The sequence below is a fragment of the Brassica oleracea genome, chromosome C4 (genome assembly GCF_000695525.1).
Source record: "Brassica oleracea var. oleracea cultivar TO1000 chromosome C4, BOL, whole genome shotgun sequence".
NCBI classification, from domain to species: domain Eukaryota; kingdom Viridiplantae; phylum Streptophyta; class Magnoliopsida; order Brassicales; family Brassicaceae; genus Brassica; species Brassica oleracea.
Window position 1 is genome coordinate 934,134 of NC_027751.1, and position 21,573 is coordinate 955,706.

At 38.4% G+C, this 21,573-nt stretch overlaps 5 protein-coding genes across 6 annotated transcripts; 3 read left to right on the forward strand and 2 right to left on the reverse strand.

Annotated features, from left to right (window-relative positions):
* Window positions 1-270: 270 nt before the first annotated feature.
* On the forward strand, window positions 271-10,446 carry LOC106339303. Its single transcript, XM_013778093.1, has 16 exons — window positions 271-730; window positions 1,133-3,718; window positions 3,885-4,335; window positions 4,649-4,877; window positions 5,056-5,220; window positions 5,320-5,592; window positions 5,677-5,922; window positions 6,129-6,479; window positions 6,600-7,955; window positions 8,041-8,097; window positions 8,408-8,818; window positions 8,938-9,161; window positions 9,282-9,415; window positions 9,504-9,725; window positions 9,802-9,980; window positions 10,132-10,446. The coding sequence occupies exons 1-16, from the start codon at window positions 349-351 to the stop codon at window positions 10,222-10,224; spliced, it is 7,359 nt and encodes a 2,452-aa protein (XP_013633547.1). The 5' UTR covers window positions 271-348; the 3' UTR covers window positions 10,225-10,446.
* Window positions 10,447-11,763: 1,317 nt separating this feature from the next.
* Window positions 11,764-13,700, forward strand: LOC106339305. 2 transcript variants are annotated; one of them, XM_013778095.1, is made up of 2 exons: window positions 11,764-12,036; window positions 12,405-13,700. In XM_013778095.1, exon 2 carries the CDS (start codon window positions 12,418-12,420, stop codon window positions 13,588-13,590), a length of 1,173 nt encoding a protein of 390 aa, XP_013633549.1. In that variant the 5' UTR covers window positions 11,764-12,036; window positions 12,405-12,417; the 3' UTR covers window positions 13,591-13,700. The 2 variants fall into 2 exon arrangements, with proteins under 2 accessions (XP_013633549.1, XP_013633550.1); XM_013778096.1 differs by having other exon boundaries at window positions 12,032-12,123.
* An 863-nt stretch (window positions 13,701-14,563) lies between these two features.
* LOC106339310 lies at window positions 14,564-15,793 on the forward strand. The gene is made up of 3 exons (XM_013778101.1): window positions 14,564-14,752; window positions 15,058-15,140; window positions 15,547-15,793. Exons 1-3 carry the CDS (start codon window positions 14,674-14,676, stop codon window positions 15,580-15,582), a joined length of 198 nt encoding a protein of 65 aa, XP_013633555.1. The 5' UTR covers window positions 14,564-14,673; the 3' UTR covers window positions 15,583-15,793.
* Window positions 15,633-16,718, reverse strand: LOC106339307. The gene is made up of 2 exons (XM_013778099.1): window positions 16,133-16,718; window positions 15,633-16,049 (listed from the first exon to the last, which is right to left on the reverse strand). The coding sequence occupies exons 1-2, from the start codon at window positions 16,568-16,570 to the stop codon at window positions 15,978-15,980; spliced, it is 510 nt and encodes a 169-aa protein (XP_013633553.1). The 5' UTR covers window positions 16,571-16,718; the 3' UTR covers window positions 15,633-15,977.
* Window positions 16,719-17,996: 1,278 nt separating this feature from the next.
* On the reverse strand, window positions 17,997-21,329 carry LOC106339304 (auxin response factor 11). Its single transcript, XM_013778094.1, has 12 exons — window positions 21,042-21,329; window positions 20,800-20,955; window positions 20,570-20,722; window positions 20,139-20,223; window positions 19,978-20,068; window positions 19,735-19,902; window positions 19,556-19,669; window positions 19,294-19,366; window positions 19,058-19,208; window positions 18,662-18,975; window positions 18,394-18,581; window positions 17,997-18,315 (listed from the first exon to the last, which is right to left on the reverse strand). The coding sequence occupies exons 1-12, from the start codon at window positions 21,162-21,164 to the stop codon at window positions 18,180-18,182; spliced, it is 1,752 nt and encodes a 583-aa protein (XP_013633548.1). The 5' UTR covers window positions 21,165-21,329; the 3' UTR covers window positions 17,997-18,179.
* Between the last annotated feature and the right edge of the window lie 244 nt (window positions 21,330-21,573).

The following is a 21,573-nucleotide window of genomic DNA, read 5'->3' on the forward strand; positions in this document are numbered from 1 at the left end:
GACATATATTTGCTGAGTTTAACATATTCTGCCGATGCCATCCGCTCGTTCGTGTTGTAATTTTACCAAGCAAAACGTGATAACATACATTTTTTTTTGTAGTATAATCAAGATTCATATACCAGTCTATCTTGACAATACGCATGTGTTTAAAAAAAAAAGGGTATTACGTACACTTAAAAAACCATTAATAAGCAGGCCCAAATGGAGTTAAAATACAGCACCATCGTAACCTTCTGGCTATGGAAGAGGGTTTAATGTTCCCGGTTAGTGATAATCACGTCTAACTCAAACGGAAAACACATTTTCGTCACAGAGTTGTTTGTTTTCCGTTAAACGGCGTGAAAGATGCCGGAGACGAGTCAGGACCCGATCTCACTCACAGATCCGATCGATCAGTTACCTCTCCGGCTACTACGATCGGAGATCGTCCCGCCGGCTCCGTCTCGATCCAACTCTTCAATCGACTGGCTCCCCGACTTCGCCGGCTACTCATGGCTCGCTTACGGAGCTTCCTCTCTCCTCGTCGTCTCCCACCTCCCTTCCCCTCTCCGCGGCGAAGACTCCGCGAACGGACCGCTTTTCCGTCAGATTCTCGAGGTTTCCGGCGACGTTTCGTCTCCCGTTACCGCCGTTTCGTGGTCTCCTGTAACGCCGTCTGTAGGCGAGCTCGCGGTTGGGTCTGGGAGCTATGTTTGCCTCTTCGCGCGTGATCTTAGCGATCTGAACGGTAAGCCTCGATTTGAAGAAGCCTTCGTAGATTCTTTGAGCTTTAGTGGTTAAATCGTTCGTAGAGCTATTGAACATTTCAAGTGTGTGGTTGAATAGTCAGTGATGGATGTTGAACTGTGATGCCGTTGGACTACTAGAGAATGGTTATAGTATAGAACTGATACTATTTATCAAAGGAAATGATTAGAATGTGAGGTAAGTGGTTAAACCGTAGCCTATTTTCGTAGAGCTATTGAACATTTCAAGTGTGTAGTTAAATAGTCAGTGCAGGATGTTGAACTCTGATGCCGTTTTATATAACTGATACTATTTGATCAAAAGAAATGATTAGAATGTGTGTCTTCTTGCTCCCAATTTAGTTTGGATATTTTAAATTTGTATGTCTTTTATTCATATTCAGGTTCTTTTTGTTGGAGTCAGAGTGATGTATTACTGCAAGAAACAAAAGTTGAAGCGATTGAGTGGACAGGATCCGGGGACGGGATAATAGTTGGTGGAACTGATATTGTTTTGTGGAAGAGAAGGAACCAATCCTGGGAAATAGCTTGGAAGTTCCCAGGGGATTACCTTCAAGATCTGGTTTCCTCCACCTGGTCATTCGAGGGTCCTTTTGCCTCGGCAGCTTCTTGGAGCAAGTTTCCATCGGAGTGTGATGAGGCAGGTAAAGGTGTCTTGGCCTTTTACGCTGACGGGGAGATATATCGTAAAGTTGAATTGCCTCATCCTCAGAGGATATCCATGATTCAGTGGAGACCGGTGGCTGCAGAGCAGTCTGTAGAACGCGCGGGGAAATCAGTGAGGAATGTTCTGATGACGTGTTGTTTGGATGGGGCTGTAAGGTTATGGTGTGAGGTAGATGGTGGAAAGACTAAAAAGGGAATGAAAGATGTGCATGGGCATAAAAAGTCGTTTTGCGTGGCAGCTGTGGTAGAGATAAATCAGGTCTTGGATGGTTGTTTGGGAAGAGATTTATTTGTTTATTGGGGAACTCGCTCAGGGGGTATATTGAAAACCATCGAAGGTACTAATCAGTTGTTTTCCACTGAGAAGTATGATCATGAGAATGTTGGCAACTGTGAGTGGTTGGTAGGGCAAGGCCCTGGGAAGTCTGCTTCTTTGTGGGCTGTCCATTGTCTTGATGACATCTCTCCTATGAGGTTTCCGAGGATTACATTGTGGGCGAGACAAGAAACAAATGAAACTGGTCTGGAACCACTCTCTATAACTGATGCTACAGGTTTTTCTGATCGATTACCCCTTAAGAAAGTTTCTGTATTGAGAAACAACCTTTATGGCACGCTAGATATCTGCTCTTCCATTTATTTATCTTCGCGCAATACGATATATTGGTCTTCCTTGCACACGGTAAAATCACATGCCTCAGAAGATTCACCTCCAGAGAAATCCAGTGTATTGCAGTGCATCACGGAAAAAGTATTAGATCTTGATGGTCATGGTGGGAAAATTCTTCAGGTTGCCTTTACTCCTATCATAAGCGAGGCGGGATACACTGCGTCTCTGGATTATAATGGTTTGATAATAATCTGGTCCTCTTGTGATTATTTGAACCGTGCTATTGACCATCCTATATCAGTTTCTTCCTGGAAACATTGTGGACGGCTTCAAAATCAAGAGTTAAGATTGAAGTACACGAGTATATGCTGGGCACCTTCATCATTGAATGGTGAGAGCTTTCTACTTGCGGGACATGTACAAGGCATTGATTGCTATAGTGTGAGGAAAGGCGGGAGCGGTTATGGTGGTTTTCTTACCCATTACATAAGTACCATACCATTTGCAGTTAGCCAGCCTTTGGAGAATGGTCCGTCCAGCATATTTGCAAGACCCCTGTTAGATTCTTGTAGGAAGACATTCAAAAGTAACAGATTTTTGCTTCTAAGTGTATGGATGAAAGATAAACGGTTTGATGCGCTGTCATGGAGAGTAACCCTGCATCATTTTGATGCAGCAGGAAGCACCTGCGACTGTCATTTTCATGAATTTGATAGCATGGAATCGGGCAAGTGGTTGTTCGAAGATACTTTTGCTGGTAAGAAAAATTGCATTGCTGTGAGATCATGCTCTTCAGAATTACCTGAATCTCATCGTTATGATGAAGTAACTAGTTTTGCTGTGGTCAATCCGAGCGGCAGGGCCCTAGAGAAGGACATGAACATTGAAAGTCAAGCTTATACTATGGCAACTGGTCATGCTAATGGCTCTTTAAAACTGTGGAGAAGTAGTCTTCAGGAAAGTTCAACACCTTCCATTATGTGGGAGCTTGTTGGCATGCTTACCATTGGCAAAAGTCCTGTCAGTGCTATATCTCTAACTGAGTCGGGACACAAGATCGCAGCCCTCTGTACAGAGAATCATTCAAAAGCTGTTCGAACAATTAGCGTATGGGAGATTGTACACCTTCTCGATTCAGGGGTTCTCATACTAGAGGATAAGTTACATGTTGATGCAGAGGTTGTTGCTGTAAGATGGTCAACTGTGGGAAATGATCAGCTAATTCTTGGAGTTTGCACACAGAATGAGATGCGGGTATATGGTATTGCTCGGCAACCCTGCAGAAGTACCAGTTTCGCTGTCTCTGATTATTCTTCAGAGGCACAAATTTGGCAATGCTTCGCTGTTACTCGTACATTTTCTGCTATTCATGATTTATGGTGGGGATCCAAAGCCATGACTGCACTGGCTCATAATGATTATGTTAGCCTACATGGTCAATGGCTGGCCGTTACTGACAAGAAGCAAAAGACTGATAACAATCCAGAAATTTTTGCAGCCAATCTTCCGAAACTAGTGAATACTACAGAAGGCAGAGACTCTGAATTGTTATCTAATAGTATGCCTTTAACTGCGACCGCATATGATTCAGATACTCTTAAGGACACGACAAGCATGTTGCATATTGTGGAAAAGTTAGGAGGCGCCTTGCCACTCTATCATCCTCATGCCCTCCTTGTAGCTATACGTTCAGGTGATATGCTGCAAGTGTTTTTTTCCATACTTCAGTCAGTTCTGAAACTAAGCTGTTTAGCTTTTATTTAGCTTTCCCTTCTTATCTTTCCTTCGTGCAGGAGCATTACATGTGTCATGCGGTTAATTTCACCTAAGCTAAAGATTGTTACCTCTAATGTGTTCAGGCAACTGGAAACGAGCAAGCGCAGCATTAAGGCATCTTGCTGAGAATATTACTTCAGGTGATACCTCCGTGAAGGATCACGGTGTAAAGTCAGATCTTTGTCAGGATATCCTTTTGTCAAAATATTATGAAGGGTCCGTCTCCAATGGCCCAAATCTTAAGGATTTCCATTGGGGTGGGACATCTGGTTCAATGCTACAGAATTCTCAGTTTCAGGCAGGGTTGCAGTCAAATTTCAGTATGGATTCTTATAGTCCCAATGGTAGTCAAAGTTCTCCTGCAACAGACTTGGAATTTACTGGCTTCTGCGAGCAGCTGGAGAAGTTATCAGATGAAGGAAATATTTCCAGGACAGAAAAGATACAATACTTTGCAATTGTTGATCTTCTTCGTGAAATTGGTAATCCACATTCGACTTCTGTCTATGCAAGTCTTGATGAAGCTGGGAGAAGGTACGCTAATTCTGTAATTTTCTGAATTCTAGTTGACTACGGACCACTTAAGTAACATGGGGTTGCGAAAGAAATATGTTCCATCATGTATGTTAGTTAACATCACATTTATGTAACTCGCACCGCCAGATTTATACCTTATTCAGAAAAAAAAACTCTAGCTGGTTTGTGGGCCTTATAAGTTACATCAGTTGCCACAAATTGATCAGATGTTCTTTTAATACTGGGGGCAGTTTTTTTTTTGCTTTGCTTCATTAATAACACTTTATGCTGATTTGTATTCATGGATTTTTGTGTTCTGTCTGCTGTGTAGATTTTGGATCACACTTAGGTTTATGCAGCTGTACTTAGCTCGAAGTTCTGGCAAACCAGCATCTGTAGAAGAGTTGGATATTGACTCTAGTATGATAGGATGGGCTTTTCACTCAGAGTCTCAAGAAAATCTGTCTGGTTCTCTTTTACCCATTGAATCATCATGGCAACAAATGCGATCACTGGGTTTTGGATTTTGGTGTTCAGATGTAGCACAGTTGCGCCCACGAGTAAGTTTTAAAATTCGATGCTTGGGTCCAAACTAGCTATGCAAGAACCCATGTATCAAAACTCCTATTTATGCTTGCTTTCTTTCTTTAATAATTTATTTTTTTACCAACAAAGAGAGACTTAGGGTAAAAGAAATAGATGTGCATCTCTTATTTTGATGCTATTTCTTTTCTGTAGATGGAGAAGCTGGCCCGACAGCAATACCTGAAGAACAAGAAACCTAAAGATTGTGCGCTTCTCTATATAGCTTTAAATAGAATTCAAGTTTTGGCTGGTCTTTTTAAAATAAGCAAGGATGAGAAAGATAAACCCTTGGTGGGTTTTCTTTCACGCAATTTTCAGGTATTTGCTGCAAGCCATATTCTTTTTTCTGAACGACTTCTGGCATCTAATATATCACATCAAGTGACATATCTCCTAATTTGATGCATCGTTTTACAGGAAGAGAAAAATAAGGCAGCAGCCTTGAAAAATGCGTATGTGCTAATGGGTAAACACCAACTGGAGCTGGCTATAGGTTTCTTTCTCCTTGGAGGTGAAGCTTCATCAGCGATAAATGTCTGTGTGAAAAATCTTCAAGATGAGCAGCTTGCGCTCGTAATTTGCCGGCTTGTTGATGGGCAGGGTGGGGCACTGGAAAGTAATCTTATAAATAAATACATACTCCCATCTGCTGTTCGGAGAGGAGACTTTTGGCTGGCAAGCATACTTAAGGTAATTATAATTGTTTGCAAATATTGTTATCTTGTGAATTCACCTTTCAAATTATGACTATGAAGCTGTCCCTGTTTTATACAGTGGGAATTAGGAGAGTATCATCAGTCAATTCTTGCTATGGCTGGAAGTCTAGAGAAGCCTGCTAATGGGAGCTCTACTGTTACTTCAAATCACATCTCTTTTGTGGATCCTAGTATTGGATTATACTGTCTCATGTTGACTACAAAAAATAGTCTGAAGAATGCAGTAGGGGAAAGAAATGCTTCAAACCTTAGTAGATGGGCAACCTTGATGACTGCTACCGCCTTCAGCAGATGTGGGCTTCCGGTAAGTTGCAACAGAAACTAGAATTTGCTTGCTTACAAATGACAAAGGACTTGGGTATTTCTTCCAAAATTTGCATTTTTCTACCAAAATACCAAACGAACAAATCGTGATTAGGCTCTATTTCATCTTCTTTTATAGTTTCTGAGATTGTGTTTGGTCGTCCGTCCTGTCAAATCTAATTGTGTCTTCTTTTTGAGAGTTGCTAGCTCGAGGCGTTAGAATGTCTTTCAGCATCTGCCAGCGGTCATGGTGGTACGCATCAGGCTAGCGGTCAAATTAATGGACATTTGGGTACTCCACGTGGTCTTCTTGAGCTTTCTGATTCTAATTCGTCTAATTGGGTATCAAGCGGTGTTTCATCTACTGTGGACACTCGTTTTAAACTGAGTCTAGCCGCACATTCCCTCTCAAAGCTATTAAGGGAAGCAACTGCACTATTAAGGAATTCTGAAATTGTTTTGTGTGAGAAACTCTCTGGATTTCAACATAATCTACAAACATCTTTGGAGCTATTTTACCAGAGGTTTTTTTTATCTTCATCTTTCCTACGTAATACGGTACGCAGTTTCCACTAATAATACTTGCACATCATATTCCTTTTCTCACTTAATCTAATTTGACAACTCATGTATTTTTGACTGCCATGCGTAATCTGCTACTTTGTTTTCTATCGGCAGATGATTATGTCAGCATACAACAGTGGGTTACTACTATCCATGGGATACAATGTATTTCAGGAAAATAGTTCCTCAGGACGCTCACTAGATAAGTCCCAGACAAATGAAGATCTCCTCCAATATTCAGCTTTGTGTAACTTGATTCTAAAAGCGACCGAAGAGAACTCGTTTATATTGTCACGTATCATTGCTGCATGCAGTGTCACTTGCTTTCACTCAGTGCCATGCTTAGAGGAAAACAAGGTGTCATCTGGACCTGAGCCAAAGTTGTCTAATGCTTTACGATTTTACTTTCAGGGCATTCTGCAATCCTTCTCTAGTTTTGAAACCACTATAAGGCTGTGCTTGAACTCCTCTTTGGAAGACCTGAAAACAAGACTCGCCGTTGTTCTTGATTTAGTCGAATATTGCTCAAGACTCGCAATGGCTTGGATCCTGGGGGATGTAGATTGTCTCTTTCGAATGGTGCAGCCTTTGACGATATCATATTTTCATGGACATATGCCTCACGAGGTCGACCTGGAAAGCCTGAAGAGAGTGTACCACCAAGAAGTTTCTGTTAGTGTTCCAGATGCGTCAGATGCAGGACTTAATTCTATTGTTGAGAACAACGAAGTTGGATACCCAGTGAACTCAATTCCAGAAGATGAAAGGCGTCTTGTAACACAAGCATGTTTCTGGAGGCATGTTTCAGACTTTGTGAAACATAAGATGGTATCGACTTCGATTGATCTAGATGATGGTATCTCGAATAGTGAATCCTCAGAGAAATTTGATGCTCAGACATCGTTCGATTCTAGTGGTGACATTGTATGTATAACTGAGAAGATCATGTCCGTTCTGGGAAAAACACTGGTTAGCACCATAGCTCAACTGTCTTCCTACCATGTAAAACAACTTGTATTGTCCTTGAAACAGAAATTAGAGAAGAGAATTCAGGTTCCTACCTTGTTATGGTTGCACGGATGTCGGGAATCTCAGGCAAATTTTATTAATCGAGCTATCCCAGATTCAAGTACAGAGAATGAAGACAACAGCGACCTTGCAGTTTCTGTGAGGTTTTGGAAGCTTTGCGTTGATCCTCATTTAGTACTCGAAGCTTTCTTGCTAGAAAATTTTGACATATCTGAATGGTCAAAACTTAAACCATTGGAAGATTGGAGCAATATGTACAGAGAAGTAAAGGGGAAGAATGAGCTCAATGCGCCATGCAATCAAGATGGTCTGAGTAGTAATGAAGTGGCTTCACTTGCAAACCACGCTTCTAATTCTTCGCAGAAAGCTGCAACTGCCAGTGAAAATTCTGCTTTCCAGGACCCCAAAGAAATCCATAAGAGGACCGGGGAGCTTATACAGGTAATTGTTATTCTTACATAAACGAACTTGTTACTGATTAACATTTGTTATCTTGTGTGATCGAGTATTCTTATCTTTCTAACAGGCCATTTGTATCAATGCCATCAACCATCGGCAAGCTGCACTGGCTAGCAACCGCAAGGTCAGTTATTGTTGCAGTCTGACTTAGCACTTGTTCTGTCTTTACTTTCTTGTGAATTTTGTAAGTTGTGGTAACTTTCTATAGACTATGCGTAAAAACATTAGCCATGCATAAATTGAGTCTAAATCCTGGAAAACCTCTAATCATCTTTATCCTGCATGTGTATGTCGAGATAAAGGTTTCTGATGATATTGCATGTTGCCGTAGCAACACCGAGTTTATGTTTGTTGTTGCAGTGTTTTTTTACGGGTTGCATAAATATGGCATCAGACACAAACACATCCCTAACTGTGGATTCTGTTACATGCAGGGTATAATTTTCTTTAACCAAGAAGATGGTGGTCCCTGCTATGATCAGTCAAACTATATTTGGTCAGATGCTGATTGGCCACGTAATGGTTGGGCTAACTCGGAGTCAACTCCTGTTCCAACATGTGTCTCACTCGGTGTTGGTCTTGGGGACAAAAAAGGAGCACACCTTGGGTTAGGTGGGGCTACTGTTGGTGACTTTTCACTTTCCAAGCCGGGGAAATCTCACAGGGTTCCGGCTTACACTGGGTTAGGAGTCTCTGGTCTAGGTTGGCAAACTCAAGAAGATTTTGAGCAGTTTATTGATCCTCCCCCAACAGTTGAAACTGTTATTGCAAGCGCATTCTCTAGTCACCCAACAATGCCTCTCTTCTTGGTTGGCTCAAGCAACACTCACATTTACTTGTGGGAGGTATGAACCCAAACATTTGCTTCATATGTTTAATTTCGTTTTTTAATCAGATCTACTGAATGTTAACGATGATAAAATGGATCTTGTGGATCTTATAATGCAAACATTAAATCTTGCAGTTTGGAAAAGACAGAGCTACTGCAACTTACGGTGTCCTGCCTGCTGCAAATGTTCCTCCTCCATATGCTTTGGCGTCAATATCAGCAGTGCAGTTCGGTCCATGCGGACACAGATTTGCTAGCGCTGCACTGGATGGGACGGTATGCACTTGGCAATCAGAAGTTGGTGGAAGAAGCAATGTCTATCCTGTTGAGTCATCTATTTGCTTCAATGGCTTTGCATCGTACGTTTCATGATCCTTGAGTCTTGAACTTCTCGTTCCCTAGTATGTCAATAACACTCCGAATTGGAGTTATTGCAATCAATCATGAAAGTCACCATTTTTCTATTGTTATGGTTGCAGAGATGTAAAATATATTAGTTCGAGTGGATCTATAGTTGCAGCTTCAGGATATAGCTCAAGTGGTGCCAACGTAGTTGTATGGGATACTCTAGCTCCCCCTTCAACATCCCAGGCGTCTATCAGTTGTCATGAAGGTCTCTTCCATTTGAAAACTGCAGACTAATCACCACTACTATCTTTTTCACATAGCGCTAACTCTTATTAACTTTTACTTTCTCGAAGGTGGTGCACGCTCAATCTCGGTGTTTGATAATGACATTGGTAGTGGCTCGATATCTCCAATGATTGTAACTGGTGGCAAAAACGGAGATGTTGGATTGCACGATTTCCGGTATATCGCAACGGGTAAGATGAAGAAGCAGAGGAACGCTGACGGAAGATCTTCGACTGATGGAGATCAGAACAAGAATGGGATGCTTTGGTATATACCAAAGGCTCACTTAGGTGAAAAAAATCTATACCCTTCCTTTTCTATTTCTCAGAAATTCGACTGACATTGATTGATACATGCAAAATCCAGGGAGTGTGACCAAGATATCGATGATACCACGGACAAGTCTGTTCTTGACAGGAAGCAAAGACGGAGATGTGAAACTTTGGGATGCAAAAGCAGCAAAGTTGATTCATCACTGGCCTAAACTACACGAGAGACACACTTTTCTTCAACCAAACTCTAGAGGCTACGGTGGTATCATCCGAGTAAGTAAAACTGAAACCTTTTGGTTTGGCTTTTCGTTTATTGCTTATCAAATAAGATTGTTCAGAGCAGTTCTTGTAGTCCCTATTGAATTCAATATTTGTATCACATGGTTCAAGTTTGAGTTTCTTGTGTTAAAAAAATGTGGTGCAGGCTGGGGTGACAGACATACAAGTTTGTCCGAATGGATTCATCAGTTGTGGTGGTGATGGCACTGTGAAGTTCGTCAGCCTCAGAGATTCCTAACTACTACTGCCGAGAAAACGAGCTTAGCCTTGAATGTTTCTATTGAATACGTGATTTCTTCTCAAAAGGTATATTTCAGATTCGTTAATTTGTTTTTGGTAATGTATTATTTTTCCCATCTATGGTATATTTTGTGTGTTCGCATACACGCACATATAAGAATATTACGAAGAATTGCCAAGAAATGTTGAATTGACCTTAATCCAGATTTTTAAATTTTTATTTGACTTGACTTCAAAATCCATATCATCATCATCTATTTATCTTTGACCTGGTTTGCATTGACTTGGTTGCATCGGATTTTTGACCGGATTAATCGGACTGGTTCCAATCAGATTGGAGATTTTAAAGTTGAATAAAAGATTTAGGCTGTCAATTTTTAGGATCCGTTTAACTGTTATTTTACAGCTGAGTATTCTTTTCTTTTTTTTTTTTTTTGTGTGGTTAATATTGCAAAGTGTACAATTCGAGTTTGAAGCTTTGTTTTTGTTCAGCAAGCATATAAAAATCCAGGTTCAACCAATAATACTTTTTGATTGATGTTGAGTGCGGATTCAGTATTGTAGAGATGTATTTTTAAAAACATTTTGATACAGTATAATAAAACCAAATAAGCCTGAATAAAAATATTTATCAGCTCATATTTTGTAAATAACTAAATAAGTACTTGGCCAACAGAGTTTAATAAGATTATGAAACCCCTGGCGGTCATTGTATTACGTAGTGGATTATGTTATCTTGTGGTTATATATTAAGCAGATGAAATGATTTGAATCATCAATGTTTGATTATATTAGCACGTATTATTTCATAATGATGTTAAGATAACACAAGGGTCCATTTCATTAAATAAATATTCAAAAGAAGTTGGTTGTATTTCTTATATGGTGCTAATTATGACCGAATATATTAATGCTGACATTAAGCATCTTATTAGAAAAATCTTATTTGTTTAACTTCTATTGGATCACATAATAAATTAAAAAATGTATAGTGTAACTATCAAATGGAGCATACTGGACATAGACAATTAACTATAATGACTTGAAGGAACTTTGCTTCACCTAACGTTCTATTTACTAGAACGACGCCCACAATATTTACATTCTGTGTACCTAATTTTCAAATCCATTGTAAACCAAATTATCATGTTAAACGAAATCAATGCTTTAGACAGGTTTTACTAAAAGTAAAAAGTTATTCAATGCTTTAGAAAATGTTAGATGTTTTATAATTAATGTTTTGGGATACACTTAGCGTCATGTTAGAAAAAAATACGTTAATTTATACCGCGCTAGGTGTTAAATTCATTCGAGATAGTTTAACTCATCTACAAGTTATTTTGTTTTTTTACTATTATTAATCAGGACACAATTATCCAGAGTTCCCTCCAAATGATAATGTAGGATAAAAGGTCTTATCCGTAAAAAAAAAGAAGATTTATTAGAGAAAACGAAGCCCCACTCTATCTTCCTGTATTACGACACGTGTAATAAATATCTAATCGAACGGCTCTCGTGTAAAATCTATGGGGCAAAATCCGTGGTTCCGACACAGAAACATAACTATGGGTTCTTACTAAAAACGTAACGGTGTCGTTTTAGTGGAAGTTTGCGTGCTGAATAACCCAGGAAGAAAACGATAACTGCAAGAGATTCAAAAGCTTAATCAGAAGCAAACAAAAAAATATCTGACAATTCTATCTTCTTCTTCGTTTTTTTTTTCTTTGTTTCCTCTCTTTCACGAGAGTGACTTCTCAGTTTCGATTGATTCTTTTCCTTTTCCGCTCCCGATTGCTTACTCTTTCCTCTGGTTAGTTTTTTTAAATATGCAAATTATTATTGTTTCTCTGAGATATTTATCAGTTTCTAGGTGATGATTATGATGCCGACAATATAGGTAATGATCGGGTTTTGATGTTTTGTTAGAATCCGCCGCTAATTTCGTGTCTTAAGTTTAATAATTAAGTTTGCTTCAGACAAAATTAGGAACTCAATCTTCAGTTTCCGTTAAAGCAAAACATCAGATTCTCTGTTATTGGGTGATGAGATCTGTCTTTATTTGTCCATTTTCAGACAAAAAAGATTCCAACTTTTTTTTAAAAAAAAGATTCATTTTCTTCTATAAGTGGAATCAAGATATGATCTTTCAATTGATTGGTTCTGCTTTTGTATCTTCAGAGAGTATGGTGAAATGATGGCAGCAGGAGAAGCAAGAGCTGTGTGGCAAAGAACAGTTAACCGTTACTTTGTCCAAGAAGACGCTAAAAGAGCTCCCAAGTTAACAACCTCTTGCCAATCTTCTTCATCAACTGTTTCATCTAAACAGGTTGAAGATTCTGGATCTTCTCGTCCCGTTGTTGATCCACACAACCAATCATCATCTTGTGCAGGTTTCATGCCTCGTCATCCAAACCCGAACTTCCCTCATATGTTACCACACAACACCAGTTTGTGGGGACATCACCATCACATTCAGCAAGACCACAAGGAACAAGTGAACACTCCATTGGAAGCTGAGGTTGATATCTCTGAGAAGAAACCTGAATTGGGGGCCAAGTCTTTTAAGTCTGAAAGCTTTCAAGAGTTTATAGAGTTGATGGAGACAAAGGAAAGTTATGTTTCTTTTGGGAAAGATGAATCCTCCTCTGAGAACAAGTTATTGAATGAGCTACCTTTCGATCCGAGCTCTCCATGGAATCCTCTCTCTAGCGAGAAAGCTGCACCTTGGTGGCGAACTACAGACAAAGATGAACTAGCTTCCTTGGTTGCACAAAGGTCTCTAGACTTTGTCGAGAACTGCGACCTGCCAACACCACAGAAGATGAACCGCTCTTACTACGGTAGTCCACGTTCTTTCGACTCTGATGCATTCCGGGACCACTCTATCCCCAACCAAACCACCCACGCGCCAAGGAGAGGAAACAGCTTCAAGAACAGAACAGAGGAGGCTTCCACCGAGTCTGACTTAAGCAAATCAAAGCTGCTAGAAGCGCTGAGACGCTCTCAGACGCGAGCTAGGGAAGCTGAAAACATGGCTAAAGAAGCGTGTGCAGAGAAAGAGCATTTGGTGAAGCTTTTTATCAAGCAAGCCTCAGAGCTTTTCGGGTATAAGCAGCTGCTGCAACTGCTTCAGCTTGAATCACTTTACCACCAAATCAAGAGCAAGAAGATTGAGGACAGCAAGGAGCCGCCACCTGTTTCGATCCCTTGGAGCAGTACCAAAGGGAGAAAAGCGGGGAGAAAGAGAAGAAGCAAAAGGAGTAAACCGAATGGGTTTGTTGGTTTAGCATTGGGGATGAGTCTGGTTGGTGCTGGTTTGCTTCTGGGATGGACTGTTGGATGGATGCAGATGCTTTCTTTCTAGTCTGAAAAAATCACTCTTTTTCTAAATGAGCAGCTTTGATAAATGAGTATGTAAACTGTTGTAAGAATTTTGTTAATATTGTGTTTCTAGTTTGATCTTTTTTTTTTCTTTCTTAAGATGAAATGGTCTTTCATGTAACATATGCATATGTTAAGTTGTTAGCTATATGATCTTTCTTTCATGTACACAAAAATAGTTTTATGTATCTTTCGTCATGTCATTTGCTTTTGTTTTGTGGATTTATTGAAATTTGAAAGACTTTTTTGTAGGTAATTTACATTAAATGTAAAAAATGTATGTGTACATAATTTTTGTTCACTAGACTTTAGTGGTGAGTCTGATGAATAAAATTTACTTCCTCTGTTCTAATATATATACGATGTTTCAAATGATTCTTCTTGTTGTTTCAGGTGATTTTTGTTGATTCACATATCTACATAATTTTTTAACTGATTACTCCGACCCTTTCATTTTAGTTGTCAATTTAGGTTTATACATACAGATTAAGAAAACATATAATTTTGTATATTTTCAAAATAAAAACACAATTACTTATACATCTGGCCATATTTCAACCAATAGAAAAATAAAGTGGAGAATCTTATTAATAAATTTTGCATTGAAACTCTAAAACGACACTTATTTTGAAACGAAATTTTTTCTTTATAACGATAATTAAATCGAAACAGAGGAAATATATTATATTTTTGATGTTACGTATATAAAAAGTAGGATTTTTAATATATATTATTGATGTAATATAATTAAGTTAATATTAGGATCACTTTTTTTTTTGTCATCTATATTAGGATCACTTAAAACAAAATAAATAGCTATCTCGACTATAAATCATTCTTTAGATTGGAGAGTCACATTAAAGGAAAAGCAAAAAAAGTTGTTTACCACTACTACGTGGCAAAGCCCATATAGAACTGCGAACATTACCCGACCCGACTTGAGAGGATCCTTTAAATGGATAGTCCGGAATCAAATGAGACTATACTATCACCCGAATCGAAGAAGAATCATAGACACAATCGACGACGACGAGACTGAGAGATCAGATAGTGCGTGCGAGAAAAGATGCCGGTGATGGAGAAACTCAGGATGTTCGTCGCGCAGGAGCCTGTCGTCGCCGCCTCCTGCTTAATCGGCGGTGTTGGTAATGCAACCCTAATCCAATCTCTCTATTCGATTCGTTGCTCCCCAGATCTAAGAATCGGGGGATTGTCTAGCTTCGCGTTGAATCGAATTGTCTAATAATGTGTTCAATTTTGGTCTGAGGATATAGAAAATGCCTCTGAGGGATCTGAGATTTGCCATATCTAGGGTTTTTTTTTCAAAGAGGGTGGGATTTAAAGTTTGGGTCTTTACATGTGTTAGATGATGAGGGCTTCTTTCATTTTGTATTAGTTTGTAGAAAGACCATCTCTTTGTTTGATTACTGAGTGTGAATGCTTCTTGTAGGACTCTTCTTGCCTGCTGTGGTGAGGCCTATTCTTGACTCGCTCGAGGCATCTAAGCAAGTTAAAGCGCCTCCACTTACCGATGTAAGTATTTAGAACACATTCATCTGTGTGCAGTTTCTTTTACCAGTCTGTGTTATATGGTTAAGTATTTGGATTTCACCAGTTGCGTAGATAGTACTAGTTTGTGTTTGCGTATATCCTTGTTCTGAATTTCTCTCTGTGTTGTAACATAACAATCATCTCAATGTTTTGCTTCTCTTCACTTTGCTGTGTATTGTTTGCACTCTCTTATTAGTTCATGTATGTGTCTCTGTTACATTCTATGCTTTTCGTCATGTCATGATCACGTTTTGTTGATTTCACAAACAAGGATAGAGACTTTTTAGTTAACCCCTTGTTTAATAACTCAGTACTTGAAATATGCATAGGCAAACACAATGCTTTAAGTGTGTACTCAGATCCAATTTTGCTTCTTTTTTTTTTGCAGGTTATTGCTGGAGTTACAGGGAAGAAACAGACCTAATCCGAGCAATGATTTCATCTGTTTTCCTACATTCAGATCATCATTATTCCTTTTTGTCTTTAACTCTTTCTATTTGCAAATGAAATAAGCCAAGACTCCATCTTTTTTTCTTGTTCTGGAACTTTTTATACAGGCATTTGTGTTTGTACACTCTTTTCATCTTTTTATCAGATGTAATGGAAAAGCTTGAAAGTTTTTGTTTGCCATGGCTCATGAGTCTTGAAATTATATATATATATAGTATACATTTATACACACACACATCACAAAGATGATAGTTTTACAATATGATGAAATTACTAGTCTTGCATACACTCTTAGTAGCTCTTCTGATCCTCAATACGTAGATAAGAAGATGATCAGAGTTTGTCTTGTAAAGCAGTTGACAATATTGCTCAAAGACTCTCTCTTCTCAGCTTCTGTTTCTTCCATGGCATTGCTTGCTTCAATCCCTTACATAAACCTCCCTGCAATTACCCAACCAGACCCTACAAGTAAGAGACATGACTTTTGGGAAGACAAAGTCACAAAGAAAGAACTGTTACTTTACCCAAAAGTGAGATCCTTTTAGAGAGCCACCACCACCATGGAAACTCCCTGAGCTGTTAAACTTCATGATTTTCATGTTGTTGTTATTATTGATCTCACCTGCTCTCTCCTTCTCCGACGGAAAGACATAACTACCCCTGACGACAACGTCCCCTCTCCCTTTCTTCCTAATGAACCCAAAGAGCCCATGCTTCCTCTCAGGCAATGGCAATTCACCCGGAAGGAGCAAGCGTGGAGGCAGATCAAGACATTTTGGGTAAGGAAGAGGAAGAAGAGGGTTCTTGGGCTTGCCTGGTTGCTCTTCCCAGCAAAAAGGAACAGAAGCTAGAGTGTGAATAGGAGAAGCAAACACACTTGGAGTTGCAGGTGACGAAGTGTACAGCAATGATCTTGACTTTGCAGCCAACACAAGAGCCAGCTTGTCCTTCTCTTCTCTCATTCTTTTTGTTTACTCTGTTTCTTTCTTGCTTCCTTCGTCTTCAGCTTAAGGTCTTGGTCTCTTTTAGTTTTAGGTAGTGGAGAGTGAAGATATAGTAAGATAAATGCAATAAATGTGTCTCAAAATCATTTCTGATTATTAACTGATCGGACGGTGGAATTTTTGACTATTGACTTAAATAGACAACCATTCATAAAAGTCTATACTCTCTTGTAAATGGAAACACGTCACCAATGTTTATTATTCGCTTTTTTACTATTTTAAAAATATATAATGTTATGTTGCATCTGTCTGCATCACTATATAGTATGCTTTGAAAAAATATACATAAAATTAAAATGAATAGTAATAATAACTATAACCCAATTGATAAAATTTGCGCATGGGACTGATGTTCCAGCCATTTTTTTTTTTTTTTTGAATTATATAGAGGTATCCTAGCTATCTTTTTGCCGTCTTGATCAATATATTTTCGTTTAATCAATGATGATGTGTGATTAACATTTAATCATCTCTTGTTCATGCAACTTATCACATAGTGCTTGTGATACTGTATTAAAGAATTTTTTTGAGTTTGAAACTAATTGTATACAAATAATATAGTGAATGACTTATGACTATGGAGCTGACGTCAAAATTATCTGCCGACAAATGACTTTATTGTGAATCTGTGATTAACGATGAAAAGATAGCCGGAGCTGGACCCAAATGTTGTTTCATGCATCAGTGAACGTTCCCACCGACAGCAAGCTTATTATGATCTCTCTCAAGCTTAGTGTGCTTTTGCCAAGTCTAAAGACCAGAACGATGATTAACTTTTATAACAAAATCACTAAAGTACGACGAATGTGGTCTTAGGTGACGGTTTTATAATATTAAAGTCGATAATATAATGAAAAACAAATAAAAAGAGAGGTGGGTCTTTTGTTACACGGAACACAAGATTAAGGGAGCAGGTTATTTACATTTGTCTTCTTAAATACAATTATTATTATTTAATGAAAAATGATTTATCATACCAAAATTTATCAAATTTGCATGTTTTTGGAATGACCACGTTTTTATAAATAGGCTAGCTAGTCAAACTGAGTAGAACAGTGTTATGGGCTCCTTATATAGGCCTACATTACTACCATGATAATCATTTTAATTAGGCCTAAGAACGATCATAACATCCACAAATAAGAACTAGAAGGGTTTAAAAGACAAGAGAAACTGGTTGATAAAAAAAAAAAAGACAAGACAAACTATAAAACATAGTAAGCAAATACTAATCATACAATCCAACATGAATAAAACAATTAAATACGGATTAAACAACATTTTAAATACAAAATATCATCTTTTTATGAGAATCAGATCAATTTCAAAGCATTTTATTTTTTCTTGAAAAGAGAAAATATGATGTTAAATAACGCATCATATTTTATTCTTCTAACACATCATATTTTATTCTTCTAACACATCATTAGTCATTACAAGTTTACGACAAATGTATTATAGTCTTTTATGTTAAATATAACAAACCATCTAATGGCTTCAACTTATAAAACAAACCACCTAACTTTGCGACTCAATGAGACAATCCAACCCAAGAGCTTCGTGGTAATTAAAGTTTAACTGTCCTTTGGTCGGGTTCAAGCTGTACCATCGTACATTCATCATCCAACAATGACTTTGAGCTCATTTTCTTGACCTCATCACTCGAATATATGAACAACTTCTTTGCCATCTTACAGAACTCACTACAAATTTCAAGAGTTCATGTTTAAGAAACAATCATAAACACTTTAGAGAGTGAGAGAGACAAGAGAGTTACGTACTCCCATGGATCATCTCCTACAAGCATCATGTCTCCTTCATCATCAGTAAACACAATAGCCCATTTGTCTTTCGACCTAAGCTCTCCTTCAATCTCAAACATCTTCTCTAACTCACTGATTAGTTCATCGTATGATCTCAACAATGTTAAATCAACCGCACGTCCCACCGCTGTTCCTTGCATTTGCACCTTTTCAAGAACAAAACACACACAAACGTTTGTCTCTTTCTTGAATATCAAGTAAAGAGTTAAAGGTTTAAGTTATTTACCTTGGTTCGGCTTCTTGTTGATGATGTTTGCCGCTTCTGATCCTTCGACGAGTTAGGATCTTGACATTTGGTAGAACCAGAGTTATTTGAATCAACGCTTATTAGTTGCTTGTCAGGAGGGTTTGGAGCAGAAGCAGGCTTGCTCTTGAGATCGAATCCGAATAACCTACAGCAACTTGTGGCTGGAGCCTCGGTTTTGTTCGAGTTTCTTTCACTTGATGGATCTTGAAACAACAGTTTGAGTGATGGACTTGGCTCGTGGCTCTTAGGGAACCTGCTCAAGAAGTTAGAAGCCCCAGGACTCCCAGTGATTTCTGCAATGCAGGAGACGAAAGTTTAACCTAAGATCTGGTCAAGATTCATAAACCGAGACGTAAAGCTTGTCTTTCAAGGTACCTGAAACTGATGAATCAATGGGTCTTGACCGCTTGGACTTTGAGTGTGGTTGAGTAGGCGATGTAGTCAGCGTGGATGGCAAGAAAGGCTCAATCTCCCACGGTGAGACCTTGTTTGGTCTCTGAACTGTAGATGGCTCGTCCCATTGGATCTAAAGGTAAACAAGAAAAATATTAAAACTCTCAAGAACCATTAATATTATATTATCTCTAGAGAATGAATCATATGCACTGAACCTGCAAGAACCTCCACTTTGAAGATGGCCATTGAGGAGATAGATCTCCAGTCCCAACAATAGTACCCGTAAATCTGAAGAAGAAACTCAGCAAAACGTTTAAATAACAACAACAATCAAGACAAGCAGGGCCGATCCTGAGATTTCGGGGATATAGACAATTTAGTAAAAGTTATAGGCCAATGGTTCACTAGTCTATGCTCAGGACCGGCCCCGAAGACAAGACTAAGAAACAAACAAAAAAGAGGGAATGAGAAAGTTACATTCTCTCAGGAGACTCTTCTCCTTCAAACCTCATCCTAAACCTCATACCAATACCAAATCCTTTCTTCATTGCAGCCATGTACTTGTTCACACTTATTATGAACTGGCTTATCCTGAACATATCAAAGCTTTATTACCATCCCTTTGCTAGCTGGAATCCAAAGCTTGAAACATTTACCTCGGCTTGTACAAGACAACAAACATAGTTGTTGTGTTAAAAGCATGAGAAGCTGTAGCAAGAACTCCCAAATGCATACTCTGACTCGAGATAACCGATGCAGGCATTGTGCTTTGTTGCTTAGCTAAACGTCTCACGCCAACTCGTAGATCACCAGTTTGATGACCCCTTGAAACAAGATAATAATATACAAAGATTTACTATGAAGCTCACAAAGTATTACTCTGAGGTTTTTAAAACTACCTTAAGAACACAAATGCATCTCCAGCTACAAGTCTTTTAGAAGTTACAAATGTACTCCAACCAGTTGTAAGTAAATGTCTCCTCGGTTGTCCTATGTAATGACAAACACATTAGACTCGTTAAGCTAAAGAAACTCTGAGAGAAAGAGAGAGTTTGATTACCTCTGAATATATGCTTAAACCTCCACTCATATCCGTGGAGATCTCTAGCTACCAGTTCTTGAGTTGGTGTAGCTTGTGTCATATCCTAAGAAAATCAAAAGATTTAAGCAAAAGAAAAGCCAAGAGTCTAGAGACGGAGATCATGGCCGGTCCTGAGTAATAAGGTAGTACAAAATTAAAATGTGACTTCTAAAATTTTAGAAAAATTTACATATGTAAGTTCTCAAATTTTTATATTAAAAAATTATATAAGGTAGTACAAAATTAAAATGTGACTCCTAAAATTTTAGAAAAATTTACATATGTAAGTTCTCAAATTTTTATATTAAAAAATTATATAAACTTCTCAATTTATATAGAATTTTTTTTTACGAAATTGTCTATAGCACCTAAAATCTCAGGACCCGAGATGAAGGATAAAAAGCATTTACAAGTGAAGGAAGACACTCAGTGGCGTGTTTACGAAGAACAGAGAAGCCACCATGAGTACTTGTATCAGAAGCTGTTAGAATCTTAACAAAGGAGTCAACAGTTTGTTTGGCAGGTTCAGTTACAGGTGGATCAAGGCTTGTGGGTTCACTTTGCTGCAAAAAAAAAAACAAATTTGAAATCAAGATTGTGTGTGTTTGATTAATCTCACACATTAGTCAAAGAAACTTACATCTTCTTCAGGTTGTAATGTGATCTGAGCGTAAACCTCATCTGTTTCATGTTCAGCTTTTAACATGACATTAAGAACTCGACACAGTATCTTTGGAGGAAGATTAAAAACTGGTATGTCTTTATCAACGACTCTTTGATTAGTCGAAGCTACCAACTGCAAAACAAGAAGTCTTGAGATTGTGAGATTGGAGAAATAAGAGAAAGAAAGAAGAGACTTTAGAGTTTGAGCATAAGCTTTACTTGTTCCATGTGACCTTGAGGGAAGTAGAAAACTCTTTCATCATAACGAGGAACTTCCACAAGTGGCCCTGCACAAGCTTTCCATAGCTCCATGTACAGCTGATCATCTACAACACTCTCCATCGAAGGAAGTAAATAAAACCAAAAACTAAATTAAAACACACTCTCAAAGCAACTAACTCATCAGAGAAACACACAAGAAGAAGAAGACAAGAGTCATCAAAGAAGGGTAAGAAGAAAGTAAAAAGAAAATAAAAACTCTATTTTCTTTAACGAGACACGACGGTTATTATTATGTCTGTATTCATTACAGAACATTATAAATTCATTACAGGAGCACTGTTGGTGTTTGGTTATTTAAAAAACATTTAATTTAATTTAATATTTCTTTTCCGGGTTTTCCTCTTTGGCTTTTCAGTTTCAGTTACGAAACTTCTGCCTTGCACACTACATGTCGTGTTTTATATTCCGTCGCAAACGTCCTGCAGTTTTGCCTTTGTTGGAAGAAACGTATGATCAATTGTTATTAACT

Excerpts from the sequence above, each read along its gene's own strand:
- LOC106339303 (XM_013778093.1), top strand. The coding sequence starts at position 349 with ATGCCGGAGACGAGTCAGGACCCGATCTCACTCACAGATCCGATCGAT. Across the intron at positions 5,593-5,676 it reads GGCTGGCAAGCATACTTAAG|TGGGAATTAGGAGAGTATCA; the intron begins GTAATTATAATT and ends TGTTTTATACAG. Across the intron at positions 8,098-8,407 it reads CACTGGCTAGCAACCGCAAG|GGTATAATTTTCTTTAACCA; the intron begins GTCAGTTATTGT and ends TGTTACATGCAG.
- LOC106339305 (XM_013778095.1), top strand. The coding sequence starts at position 12,418 with ATGATGGCAGCAGGAGAAGCAAGAGCTGTGTGGCAAAGAACAGTTAAC.
- LOC106339310 (XM_013778101.1), top strand. The coding sequence starts at position 14,674 with ATGCCGGTGATGGAGAAACTCAGGATGTTCGTCGCGCAGGAGCCTGTC. Across the intron at positions 14,753-15,057 it reads CTGCTTAATCGGCGGTGTTG|GACTCTTCTTGCCTGCTGTG; the intron begins GTAATGCAACCC and ends TGCTTCTTGTAG. Across the intron at positions 15,141-15,546 it reads AAGCGCCTCCACTTACCGAT|GTTATTGCTGGAGTTACAGG; the intron begins GTAAGTATTTAG and ends TTTTTTTTGCAG.
- LOC106339307 (XM_013778099.1), bottom strand. The coding sequence starts at position 16,570 with ATGAGAGAAGAGAAGGACAAGCTGGCTCTTGTGTTGGCTGCAAAGTCA. Across the intron at positions 16,050-16,132 it reads TAAAAGGATCTCACTTTTGG|GGAGGTTTATGTAAGGGATT; the intron begins GTAAAGTAACAG and ends GGGTAATTGCAG.
- LOC106339304 (XM_013778094.1), bottom strand. The coding sequence starts at position 21,164 with ATGGAGAGTGTTGTAGATGATCAGCTGTACATGGAGCTATGGAAAGCT. Across the intron at positions 19,670-19,734 it reads GTTGTCTTGTACAAGCCGAG|GATAAGCCAGTTCATAATAA; the intron begins GTAAATGTTTCA and ends TGATATGTTCAG. Across the intron at positions 19,209-19,293 it reads CAAAGTGGAGGTTCTTGCAG|ATCCAATGGGACGAGCCATC; the intron begins GTTCAGTGCATA and ends GTTTACCTTTAG.